This window comes from Canis aureus, chromosome 22 (assembly GCF_053574225.1).
Source record: "Canis aureus isolate CA01 chromosome 22, VMU_Caureus_v.1.0, whole genome shotgun sequence".
NCBI lineage: Eukaryota > Metazoa > Chordata > Mammalia > Carnivora > Canidae > Canis > Canis aureus.
Window position 1 is genome coordinate 15,175,034 of NC_135632.1, and position 12,975 is coordinate 15,188,008.

General features: G+C 33.1%; 1 protein-coding gene across 3 annotated transcripts in view; it reads right to left on the reverse strand.

Moving 5' to 3' along the window:
* Positions 1–12,975, reverse strand: part of RASA2 (RAS p21 protein activator 2) — a 144,481-nt gene that overhangs the window by 68,646 nt on the left and 62,860 nt on the right. For all 3 annotated transcript variants that reach the window (XM_077864919.1, XM_077864918.1, XM_077864917.1), the window contains one exon: positions 3,159–3,235. In XM_077864919.1, the coding sequence (XP_077721045.1) occupies positions 3,159–3,235 (77 nt within the window). The remainder of the gene's footprint in view (positions 1–3,158; positions 3,236–12,975) is intronic.

Below are 12,975 nucleotides of genomic sequence, written 5' to 3' on the forward strand. Positions count from 1 at the left end.
ACTTACAGACCTACCCTAAAGAACAGTAAAAGGAGATTCTCTAAACATAAAGACAGTGGTAAAAGAAGGAATCCTAAAAAATAGGAAGGAAAAAAAGAATAAGGGAAGAACAAAAACATGGGTAAATACAAGGAACTTAAGTCTTCCTTTCTTTTCTAATTTTTCTAAATTGTGTTAGATGGCTGAAGCAAAAAATTATATGTGGTTCTCAATGTATACAAAAGAAATATTTAAGACAATTATATTACAAGTGGTGGAGAGTAAAGGAATTTAAAAGATGGTAAGGTTTCTACACTTTATTCTAACCAGTAATATGGCAATACCAGTAGACTACAATAAGTTATATATGTACAATGTAATACCTTGAGCAATCACCAAAAAAAAAATGCCTAAAAAGCTATACAATTAAAAAACTATAAATAGAAAAGCAGTAAAAATAAATCAAAATGGAATTCTAAAAATATGTTCAAGGAACCCAGAGGGGAAAAAAACCAGGTAAAGATAGAGAATAGAAAACAAACCAAAAAATGGCAGATTGAAGCTTAACACATCAGTAATTACATTAAAAGTAAATGCTATAAATTCACTAAATAAAAGACAGATTGGCAGAGTGCATTTTAAAAAGTGACACCCAACTATATTTTTAAGAAACTACATACAACTGGATGGATCTGATTGAAAAAAGCCTATCTCAAAAGGTCATATATGATATGACTCCATTTATATAACATTCTTGAAATGACAAAATTATAGATCTAGAGACAGATACAAGGTTGCCAAAGGTTACAGATGGTAGTGGGGGAAGGAGTGGGTGTGATTATAACAGGGTAGCATAAAGGAGATCTTTATGGTTCTAGAATAGTTTTGTATTTTGATTGCGGCTGTTACCACAAATCTACACATATGATAAATGATATAAAATATGCTGTACACTGCACAACATCAATTTCCTGATTTTTAAATTGTATTATAGTTATATAAAATGTAACCACTGAGGGGTACTGAATGAAGGGTACATAGGACCTCTCTGTACTATGTAATTTCTTAAAAATCTATGATTATCCCAAAAGAAAAAAGTTCAAAAAAAAAAAAGAAATCAAACTGCCAGAGTTCAAATCCAGCCTCTATCATGTCCTATATGAATTTGGGCTTATTAAGCCAATCTGTGCATTGTTTTGCCATACTACAATAAGTACCAAGTTATGATAAGAAGTAAATTAAATAATATCCCAAAAAAGATGAGCTATTGATATGTGCAATGTGGAAGAATCTCAAAAGCATTATGCTAAGTGAAAGAAGCCAGTCACAAAAGCCGTGTATTACATGAACCTGTTCATATGACATTTTAGAAAAGGCAAAACTACAGGGACCAAAATCAGGTCATGGTTCCTGGAGCTGAGTGTAGGGAGAAAGGACTGAGTACATCTTTGAGTAATGCTTTTTCGTAGAGTTTTGACTTCTGAAGTCATGCTAATATTCTACATATTAAAAAAATAAAAGCAAACAAAGAGGATGAGGGGAAACCATTAAACTAATGCAAACAAACCAGACCAAACCAACTCTTTCAAACACTGTAACAACCAAAGTGAGTAGAGGAAAGAGGTGGAAGAGGTGGAAGGCAACTAATCCAAACTCTTTCATTATATGCTCTCAGTCCAGGGGAAAAATACTCCACACAAATCTTGAGCTGTTTTTATTAGGTAAATCCAAACTGAGGAACATTCAAAAAAATACTGGCCTGTATTATTAAAAATCTCAATTCCATGAAAGATAAGGAAAAGCTAAAAACTATTAACTGGTTATGGAGATTAAGGAGACGTATAAACTAAATGTAATACGTGACCTTGGACTGGATCTGTTCTTGCAGAGAAAAAATATCTTAAAGGACAGTTTTGGGATAGTTAACAAAATATAGTAACTGTAGATTAAAGTACTTGAATACAAAAACTGTACATTATACTTTTATTTTAATAATATAAAGCTTCCTGAATTTGATAACTGTACTAGAGTTATTTAAAAGAATATCCTTATTCTTAGGAAATCACACTTATATGTTAATAAGGATCATGGTGTATGCACAATCTTTTCTTTTTTTTTTAAAGATTTTATTTATTTAAAAAAAAAGATTTTATTTATTTGAGAGAGAGAAAGAATAGAGGATGACTGAGGGGGAGAAACAGACTCTCCACTGAGCAGAGAGAGCCCAACACAGGGCTCAATCCCAGGACCTGAGCCAAAGGCAGACACTTAACAACTGAGCCACCCAGGTGCCCCATGCAACCTTCTTTAAAAGAGTTCTAAAAAAAAGTAGTACTATAAATATAAATAAAGAGAAAGGGAGAGAAATGAGAGAGGGAGAGACAGAGGAAAAATGCCTCAAAGGACCTGGGGTGTTCATAATAAGGAGAAGAAATAGTCTGGAGCAGCAATAGGAGAGTAACATTTACCCCAGTCTACGGTAAATGGGTATGGCAGAAAACAGCCTCCCACTGAGAAGGCAGCAGTAGAAAGAAGAACTCGGAGGGTATTCAGATTATCAATTAAGACAAAGAAAAAACATTCAGAAGTAGTCAGGGATATCCAGTAGTTTGCTGATATCACAGAGGAAAAGTTTAGGTGGAAGAGAAAAGGCAGAGGGCTGGACTTGGAAATCTGTATTTCCAGAGCAGTTAAAGTTTGAGCCACAAAAAAATGACTTGAGGGTAAAAGGAATTTTAAAGTAGGTGAGAATGGATACTGGTACATCCGGTAGGTAGCCATTTAATTTTAGTTCCAGGGTTCCTAATGCTTGGCTCTGTGGTATCAGAATCACTAGAGGCGCTCCCCCAGGAAGCCTTTCCACCTCCATCCTGCCAGGGAGTTATAAACATGCTTAGCCAGAATCCTGTAACAGCCTATTTCCTATCTCTATCATTTAACCCACATTCAATACATAAAGTTGAATGAATTAATCACTTACCATAAACTGAATAGACTAGATATGAGAAAATAAATTGGAAATCAACTTAATAAAGGAATGACATAACAGAGTTTCATTCCCCCCACCCCCCCAAAAAAAAAGTTTCTGAAGTATATAAAATAAGATATTGGCTTAAGATTCAAAGAATACATGATGGAGAATTACTTCCACCTGATTTTGGTAAAAGAAATATGCTTACTGTACAACAAGCTGCTGGCACACAGTTCCATTCTCTGTTATCAGTTCATTCAGTTTTAATTCAAGATGAACTTTACCCTATAATGAGAAAAAAAAAATGGCAAACTGAATAGTCTACTGACAAAATATTAAAGGTAAATACTTTTTCAAATGCTACCTATAACATTTAGTTATTCGCTAACTACATTTTAGTGATACCTAGCACATGGCTTTGCCCATATTAAATATTTCTATAAATGTATGACCAATAATGTAGATCTAGTAGCCAAATGCTTATATCAGACATGGTACTCAAATCTAAGAATTTACTGTCCAGTTCAAAAAGTATGATGAATCTCAATTACCATGGGTTAAAAAACAAAAAAGACAGCACTTACATTTTGGGAAATTTTGAAATGAAAGCAAATTATAAAACAAAGAATGCTTTTTCCAGAAAAGATAAACCATCAATAAAGAGAGAGGCAAAAAAATAAAAATAAAAATAAAAATAAAAATAAAAATAAAAATAAAAATAAAAATAAAGAGAGAGGCAGTATTATTAAAGGTCAAAAGAAATCATACAATTCTGAAACAATAAAACTAAGTAAAAGCTAAGAAGATTCCATTTGTCAAAACTTTTCTGAAAATAAAGGATTATGGAATATCTACTATATTTTAATAGGTACTACAGGGGACTGAGTAGGAATCAAAAGATGTGTAAAACACAATCACTGCTCATAAGAAGCTGCCAGTCTAGTTGGGGAGACAATAAAGATAATAATATATGACCAAGATAATTGACGAAAAAATGGGATACTGAAAATACATAAGTACTTTCTTCAGTAACTATTAATTAATATATTTTTTAAAAATTCAGTAGTAAAAACTTAAAGCAAACTATCAACTTCTCATGAAACAAAGGCTTAGCAACAATATAATCTAGAGCTTGATATTTCCAGGCTGTCACTGGTGATGAGCAATTTGTAACTGGTTATGAGCAATTCTGAAATGGTTAAGATCAGTCTTGGATTACTGCTGACAAGCAGTGACTGCTTGTCACCCAGCTGACAAGACAAATTCCCACAATGTAGATTTCAGGGGTATGATGTCTAGGGCCTGATGACATAAGAAATTTCATCAGAGATAGGAAAGTTATTATCAAATCACTGTTCCTCTAGAGAACAACCTGTTTCACACATGCTTTCACAGGAATCTAACCTGAATCAGCTTCACTATTTTATGAGAGCTTGCTCTGTACGAGTGAATCTGAGGTCCACTAACTACAAAGCTTAGAATTAGATGGATAAGTGATGAGCAATAAACATTGATTGATGTATCTCAATGCATAAGTCTGCATGAGAAAGCTAAGCTCTAAAGAAACAAAGGCATCAGTAGTAAAAATCGGCAGTTAGGTGGAACTCGAACTAAATTAAGCAAATTTTTCACTAAAAATCCAGGTACAAATATTTATAAAATCATATAAAATTTATAAAATAGGTATTTCATTAATCTTACTTTAATATTCACTACCCGTACTATTTGAGAGTGATCCGGAAGAGGTTCATAATATGTAGTTATTTTTAATATTACTCAACTAGAATTTTGAATCATCTTTGCTGTCAGGCCAGCATATACGTGTTACTTGCCTAGTGAGTGAGCCCAGCCAACTGCATCAACATTTGCATCTGAAAGCAGTTTTAACTATTTTAACATACATGCATCTTATGGTAGAAACTATATGCTAAAAGGCACTCCCACTGTCTCTCAGGAAATGTCTAGGATCTACTCTATTTCTAAAACAAAAGAAACTGTTAAAATAGAGTAGAAAAAAGTATAATAATTTCATTCACAACTAAAAATCCTAGCACTCTATCACGCAAAGCCTAGAAATAAAAAGTATATGCATTTAATAGGATTCCAACAGGAATCACTATCATTGAGTCAGAGCCTACCTACTACGTTCATTACTCCTACTGGCTGTTAAAAAGACCATTCTCTTGGTGTTAGTCACCAATAACATAATTGTATATTTAACTTAAGAAGAGTGGAGACAGAACAGGCAGACACAACACATGTATTATTAGGATAGAACACTAAAATTAAAAAGCATTATGAATTAAATCAAGGAAATTATAATTTCTAAACTGTAAAACACTACCTCATTGTATACTTTAACTGGAATTTGTACAGGATACTTAGTAAAAGAAACAAGATACAAATCAGAGTGTATATTATATTAATTTGTAAAAATCAAATGTAATATATGTTATTATATAAATTTACTACAAGGTCACCTACTAAAAAACAGATAGATATTACCTTTGGTTGGTAAGATTTCAGATTTTTTGCTCATCTAGATTTTAAAAATTTCTACTACCAATGTGTCCTGATTTTTAGCAAAAAAAAGCTTTAGAAATTATTTGAAGCTACTTTTCAGTGTTAGAAACCTACATCTATGAACACTTTAGAAAAAAATATTTAGTATTCCTTAATACATTCACACAAAAGTTGGTTTTATTTATATCTATTATCATTTTATAGGTTTGGATCATAGCAAAATAAGTTTGGCGTTTTTTGTTTGTTTTTCTGGGTTTTCTTGTTTATGTTTTTTTGGAGAGGGCAGTTTTGGGTTCAGCAAAACATTTCCTGGTCTCCTCTGAAGCCAGGTGATAGTGGTTAAGGACAGTGATATGACATAATTCTGGTCAATGATATGTAAGTAGATGTTGCGGTAGGCATCTGAAGAAGCTCATTGAATGGGACTCCCACATTTCAGCAGTGGCTTAAGAGGCAGTCTCATGATGCTGGGCATATAAAAATTGGGAGTCCAGGAACCACTGAGGTGGGGTGCCATTGGTAAACAGGCAGGCTTTCTGTTGTAACCACAGAAAGACTATGCCTAAGAAGTAAGGATGAACATTGATCAGCATTTACAAAGACTAAAACTTAACCTAAAATCAGCTGAATCCCTAACTAGATTGAGATGATCGCCTATAGACATGCCAAAAGTAAATCTCTGAAGGAAAAAAACCGTATCACCCATACTCCAAATTATCTAAAATATTCATATTTTTCAATGTCTAGCATTGCATCAAAAATTATGAAGCATGCCAGAATACTACATACCAAAAAACAAAAATGAAAACAAAAACCAAAAAAGGCAGATTTACAGGAGATTCAGATGTTGGAGTTAACTGACAGAGATTAAAATAGCTGCTTACATTTTTTAAGGTAGACAACAAAATGACACCCCCCACCCCACCTGCAAAAAATGTGATAAAATGTATCAAATGAAAAGTTTACAATTAGGCAACAAAATAACCAAAATGAAGATGTATTTAAACAGGGAATGAGCCATAGCTGAAACAAGAACTGGTGAAATGAGAGATAAATTAGTCAGTGGCAAGTATTCACAATGAAGCACAGATAGGGAGAGAGTCTAAGAGACGTGGGAAACATAGGAAAATGGTCTATTATTCATGTAATTGGAGTTCCAGAAGAGAAGACAAAAAAATAGTGAAGGAGGGAAAAAAAAGATGAATAATTCCCTGGAATTTTCCAAAACCAAAGGAGGACATCAAGGCAGAGATTTAAGAGCCCCTAGGAACACCCATAAGATAAACATAAAGAAAACCAGATGTAGGCAGAGCACAGTAAAACCGCTAAAAGCTGAAGATCAAAAGAAAATCCTAAAAGCAACGAGAAAACAGAGACATTAGCCACAATGAAGCAACTACAAGAGTGTGACAAGAAACTATGTTTGATAAACATGCAATGTGATTTGCTCCACAACTGCTTTCTTATTCTCCAATCTCCTAAAGGAGGTTCAATGACATAACAGTATATCTTTTATATAGTTATATATAAAATATATACTTTTATATATTTACTGGAAGATCAAATACCTGGCACTGTATTCTATATGTTTTATTTAAAGTAAACCAAATTTGCGGTACCTGGGTGGCTCAAAGGGTAAAGGATTTATTTGCCTTTGGCTCCCCTGCCCAGTGGGGAGTCTGCTTCTCTCTGCCCCCTCTATCCCTTCCCCATAATCCCTCTTCCACTCATGCATGCTCTCTCAAATAAATAAAATCTTTACAAAAAGTAAAGATTTAAAAAATAATAATAAAGTAAACCAAATCTTGGGAGCTATTCTTCTATATATGCATTTTATAGCAATGATTATGTTAGGTTGATATATACAATTATATTACATTAATTTGTACTAGACTGCATATTTAGGAACTTTTATTACTCGGAACTGTCCTGAAGGTTTAGTATTTTATATGCTAGCTTTATAACACTTACGCAAAAGTTCACTAGAAAAATCTGTGATTATTTTAATGGTACCATATAAAGGATATCATATGAATTTCAGCATATAGGTTGGGGAACTCAAGTGTACAATAGGTATCTAGGCAAAACCCAATGCACACACTTCAAAACTTTTCCAGACTAGTCATTTTTTTAAAAAGTTTTTATTACAAAACACTAAATTGTAACAACCATTCCACATAAAAGAACTCAGTATATTTTGACTGGTGAAAAGTTTTCTTATTCTTAATATGAGGGGGAAAAAAATCCCAACTGATTTCTGACAGATGTTTTCATATATAAGTAACTCTAAATCATTTTGGAAACAACTGGTTATCAGAAGAAAAGCGAAGGTTTTATTTAATCTCTCTCATTTATGGATCTGTTTTTACTCACTGAAGAAGTACTTATTATAATCTAGAATGGCTCCTTTGTTATTTCATGTTTACAAATTTACAAATGAAGTTTAAAAAAAAATCAACCTGCTGGAATACTACTCAGCTATCAAAAAAAAATGAAATCTTGCTATTTGCAATGATGTGAATGGAACTAGAGGGTACTATGTTAAGTGAAGTCAGTCAATCAGTGAAAGAAAATTATCATATGATCTCATTCATAGGTGGAATTTAAGAAACAAAACAGGATCTGAAGGATAGAGAGGAAAAAAATAAAACAGCACAAAATGAGAGAGGGAGACAAACCATAAGAGACTTACTTAATAATAGGAAACAAACTGAGGGTTGCTGGGGGGGAGGGGAGTGGGAGGACAGGGTAACTGGGTGATGAACATTAAGGAAGGCATGTGATGTAATGAGTACTAGGTGTTATATAAGACTGATGAATCACTGACTTCTACCTCTGAAGCCAGTAATACATTATATGTTAATTAATTGAATTGAAATAGAATAAAAATATTTTTAAAATAAAATTAAAATAAAATTGTAATTTATGTTGATTTCTCTCAAGATGATTATAAGCTGTTTAAAAGACACAAAAATAACAAAAACAAACATGATAATATAAATAAATAATTAACCTACAACAATGAATTATATTTTTACATTCATTATGTTTTAATCAGGCATGTAAAAAATGTATGTATGTATTGGGTATAATCACTGCATTTGTTATTTTTAAGGCTTACTTAAATAGGGCAGAGGCCGTATTAAAAAAAACAACCATAAAACAATCAATAACTTATGGCATGATCCAGAAATTCAAGATAAGCTTGTTGTTAAAGAACTAAGTAATTACATCAGAAGACATGATTGACAGCACATCTAGATTTACTGCTTATACAAGCTGTGTGAGACAAACACCCTTAATTAAGGAGAGTACCAACTTCTCCAAATAAGATATATGGTTTAATCAGTCTTATGTGACAGCATGCTCTTTATCACAGCATCTAAGAACTAAAGACAAGAAAAATATTTGAAGTTTGTTGTGAGTTCCAGCACTACATAGCTAACAGCATGGCTGCAGATCACCAAAGCCAAAAGAGGATTTATAAATAGAGGAACCAACACTATCCAAACTAACTTCATTTGTGTGGCAAAGAATAGTAGAAAGAACACCAAGTGAGGTAGGATGATAACCACAACCAGAAACTAAAGAGAATGCTTAAAAAAAGAGTGGTCAATATTATCAAAAGCTACTGAAAGATCATATAAGAGGAGGACTGAAAAATGTCCGCCAGACTTATTGACACAATGTCATAGGAAATAACATTAGTGAGAGCCTTTTGTGCTCTCCCTCTAGCCCACTGTTGGGTATGAAGGCAGATCAGAGTGGGTTCAGAAGAGAATATTTCAATCCAGAGAGAGAAACTGCAAAACAAATCATCAGGAAAAAAAGTCGAGAACACACGCATGAAATATTAATATCCTGAATGTTTGAGAAGAAAACTGAAAATAATTAACAAAATTAACGGCAATAATAAAACATCTGGGAAACAATCCAAGGTAAGAGATTTAGTGTTCTTTGCAATTTTCAATTGTTTTGGTATAAAACCCATCTTACTACTATTGGGATCTTTTCAATTAAAGGCTAAATTACATTTCTGCATGTTACTTCCCTCCAACTTCACAAATGAAGGGAATCCTATACAATCAAGTTCTCATTTCACAGATGAAGAGCCTCAGATAACAGGTTAGCAACTGTTTAGCAACTAAGGGCAATCAGAAGTAGAGCTAGGAAATCAAACATCTTCCCCTCTGAAGTAAAAATGGTGGTCATTTCCTCTACCCAAACCCCTTTCTTAAAGATATGCCTACCCAAAGCTGCCAAATGGAATACTCTACAGTGACTTTATCCCCCCAATCATACCAATTAGAATGCAGTAGACATCTGGCCCTAGTTGGGCCAAACCCTCTAAATTGTGGCAGAGAACTAAGTCAGATCTTAGAAAGTGAGGGGTTGTATGATCACGTAAACTCAAAGGCTAATGTGGGCATTTTTTTTAGCTGCCAGTAAGAGATTAGAGAGAAGCAGAAGTGAGAAACACGTAATCTCATCAGATATACAAACAGAATACAATGGAATCTCAGCGTTAAATAGTTTTTTTTTCTTTCATTTTGTAAAGTGAATAGTATTAAAACGAGAGAGCAAGACAGAAAATATTAACTATTCATTTTACAAAATGAGAGGGAAAGGAAAAAACACTATTTAAACAGTGAGCACTTATACTCAATGAGCACAGTGAACATATGAGTAGGAAGAAACAAATCAGTGGAGCTGAGTTCTCAACTACCCCTTGCAGTATACACAACTCCACGGAGTGGAAGTCCACAGTTTAAAGATACAATATATATTTTTTATTCTCCAATAAAATAGTTGCAAGCCAACTATTTTACACAGTGACCAACCAAAAACCAACCACCTAATATTTTAGTATACTTTATGAAAAATAAAAGTCTTTTCAAAAATAATTTTGACTATGTGAATTAAATCTAGTTTATCATTACAAGAACCTGACCTCCATCTCAGAGGTAGCTCCTCAGTAAAGACTGACAACTTCCAGCTCTGACTGGTCATACTGAAGTTCCTGTAATTATACTCCAAAAGTTCCCTAGGAACTTTCAAATGCCCCTCCCTTTTTCTTTGAGCTAATTTGAGTAGTCTTCTGTTCCTTATACTCACATGTTCTCTCCTAATAATGCTGAAGCCTTTTCATGACCAAAAGTACAAAGAGTGAAAAGCAGTAAAGCACTGTGGTGAGGAATTTTAGAATCAGACTAGATCTCTACTCGAACCATGACTCCATTACCTAATATTCTGACTTTGGAAATGTCATTTAACCTCTCTGAATCCATTTTCTACACCTGTAAAATGGAGGTAACGCTACCTACATGTCATAATGCTTTTCTGAGAATGAGAATATGTATATTAAGTACTTAATACTGCGCTTGATATATACTGTTTAATCGCTAAGAGTAACAATTAGGGGAATTCCTACTGAACTCAATCCTTTTCATAGCTTTCTCCTATGCTCCATCAATTGCTCTTATTTACAAGATATTTTTGTGAAATTTTATAAACTTTATGCAAGTGAACAAATTTATTAACAAAGTATGATTTGTATGACTCATACACTGTTTCTTCTATCTTTTCTAGGCTCACAAAGTTAATTTATTATTCTTAGATCAGTTTTGGGGCCAAACAGTATTTCCAACAGTACCACATTAATCTGAAAGGTGTTCTGCATCCCTCCCACACACTAAAGTACTTTTCCTTCTGAAATGTATTTTAAAGAGTAGATCTAACTAAGTATCATTTAAGCAAAAGGCCTGTAAAGGTTAATAACTCATAGTCATGAAAATCACTCATAACAAATAAAATAACGTTGACATTATCTCTAACAGTTAAATACTATTTCCAGAATTTTTACATTTCAGAGATGAGTTTTACATACACTACTAAATAAAACCTTATTATCCAGTACTAATCTCTAATACCATCTCTAAGAATTACATAGAGTATTCTAGAGATATTTATACTTTCTGAGAGTTCGGGCCTTAAATCCTTTAGTAAATTAATATTTATATTTTTATTGGAACTTCAATAAACTGCATCTTAAAATAATCCTCAAATTTCATTTTATGTCAAATTCTCAAAGCCTTTTCTTATCTTGCTTTTTGTTAAAACTATCAAAAAGGAAAACTGATACTTTAAAACTTTCATATCTGCCTTTTGGTAAAGTTACGCTAGGCAAATAGAAATGACCACCTGAGCAACTGTCGGTAAACAGGTATTTTACATTTGTGTAGCAAGTGACAGCTTTCAAAACACTGTTAAACACGTTTGACTCAATTCTCGCAATTAAATGAGTCAACGTGGCAACTTTTATTCCCATTTTATAGAAATAAAATTCAAGGTCAGTGAAGTAACTATGAAAATTAGGACCTAAATCTTTACTTCTTGTAAATTAGGACCTAAATCTTTACTTCCATTTCATCACACTGCCTCTCACCTAGGTCATACAAGACAGTGGCTAAGTGGGATCTGAATGACAGTTATTGCCAAATGGAAAGAAAAGAGCATTAAAATGAGGTCGAGTGAATAAAACAGGAAAACTTTCAATCATATTTTGTACTTAAGGGGTTTTATATACAAATACTTAAGTTTTTGAGAATTTAATCAAAGAGAATGCTTGAGAGGTTATGAGGAAACACACACAGGCACTTTATTTGCAAATATCTGTGGGTGTATATGCAGCACTTTTTTCTTGCCTTAAAAATTCTGTTTGAGTCACAGTGGCAAATTATAACTTCTTTGAGAGGGGAAGAATTCTGCTCACAGTACGTCTTCGGGAAACAGTTTCACAATCCTTACCATATTTTATAAATAAACAGAGTTACAAAAAAAGGATTCCCTTTAGATAGAAATGATAATTTCTAAGAGCAACTCAGACTTTTCAAAAGCAAATAGAAAATTAAGCTACTTGGCTAAACATACATCTTTACTCACTTATAGATCTGTAAGACTTCTTATTTTGGCAAGACGGAAGAGCTTTAAAAAAAAAAGTAATGACACCCTTTCAAATAAAAAGAAAAGTGAACAACAGGAGAGGTGGATGGGAATGAAAGGCTCTGCAAGGTAGGTTCAGGCATGGTTTGAATTAGTAACATTTTCCCAAGATTAGTTTATTAACGGAGTAAACAGAGCATCCTGGTCAGAAGAGATGAAATCACAGACTTCTGGGATTCTCCTCAAAGTTAGAATTAATAAAGCATAACTTTTCTCTTAAAAAAATTTTCTCATCTTAAAAAAGATTAATAATTTGTCACTGTGACTCAAACAAAAGAACTAAAGCAGGAAATATGCCCCTAATATAACCTCCCCAAATTCATATACACACCCACACATGTATTATTCTTGAACTCAGGCAAGACATTTCTTTCTAGCTATATATTACCCAAAGGTCTATATTTGGTCCCAGAATTTAAAGTAATGTATGGTAAGTGCTGTCTATAGAAACTAGTATAATTAGTTTGTTTTCCACTCGCTTTCTGTATGCTGACAGTCTC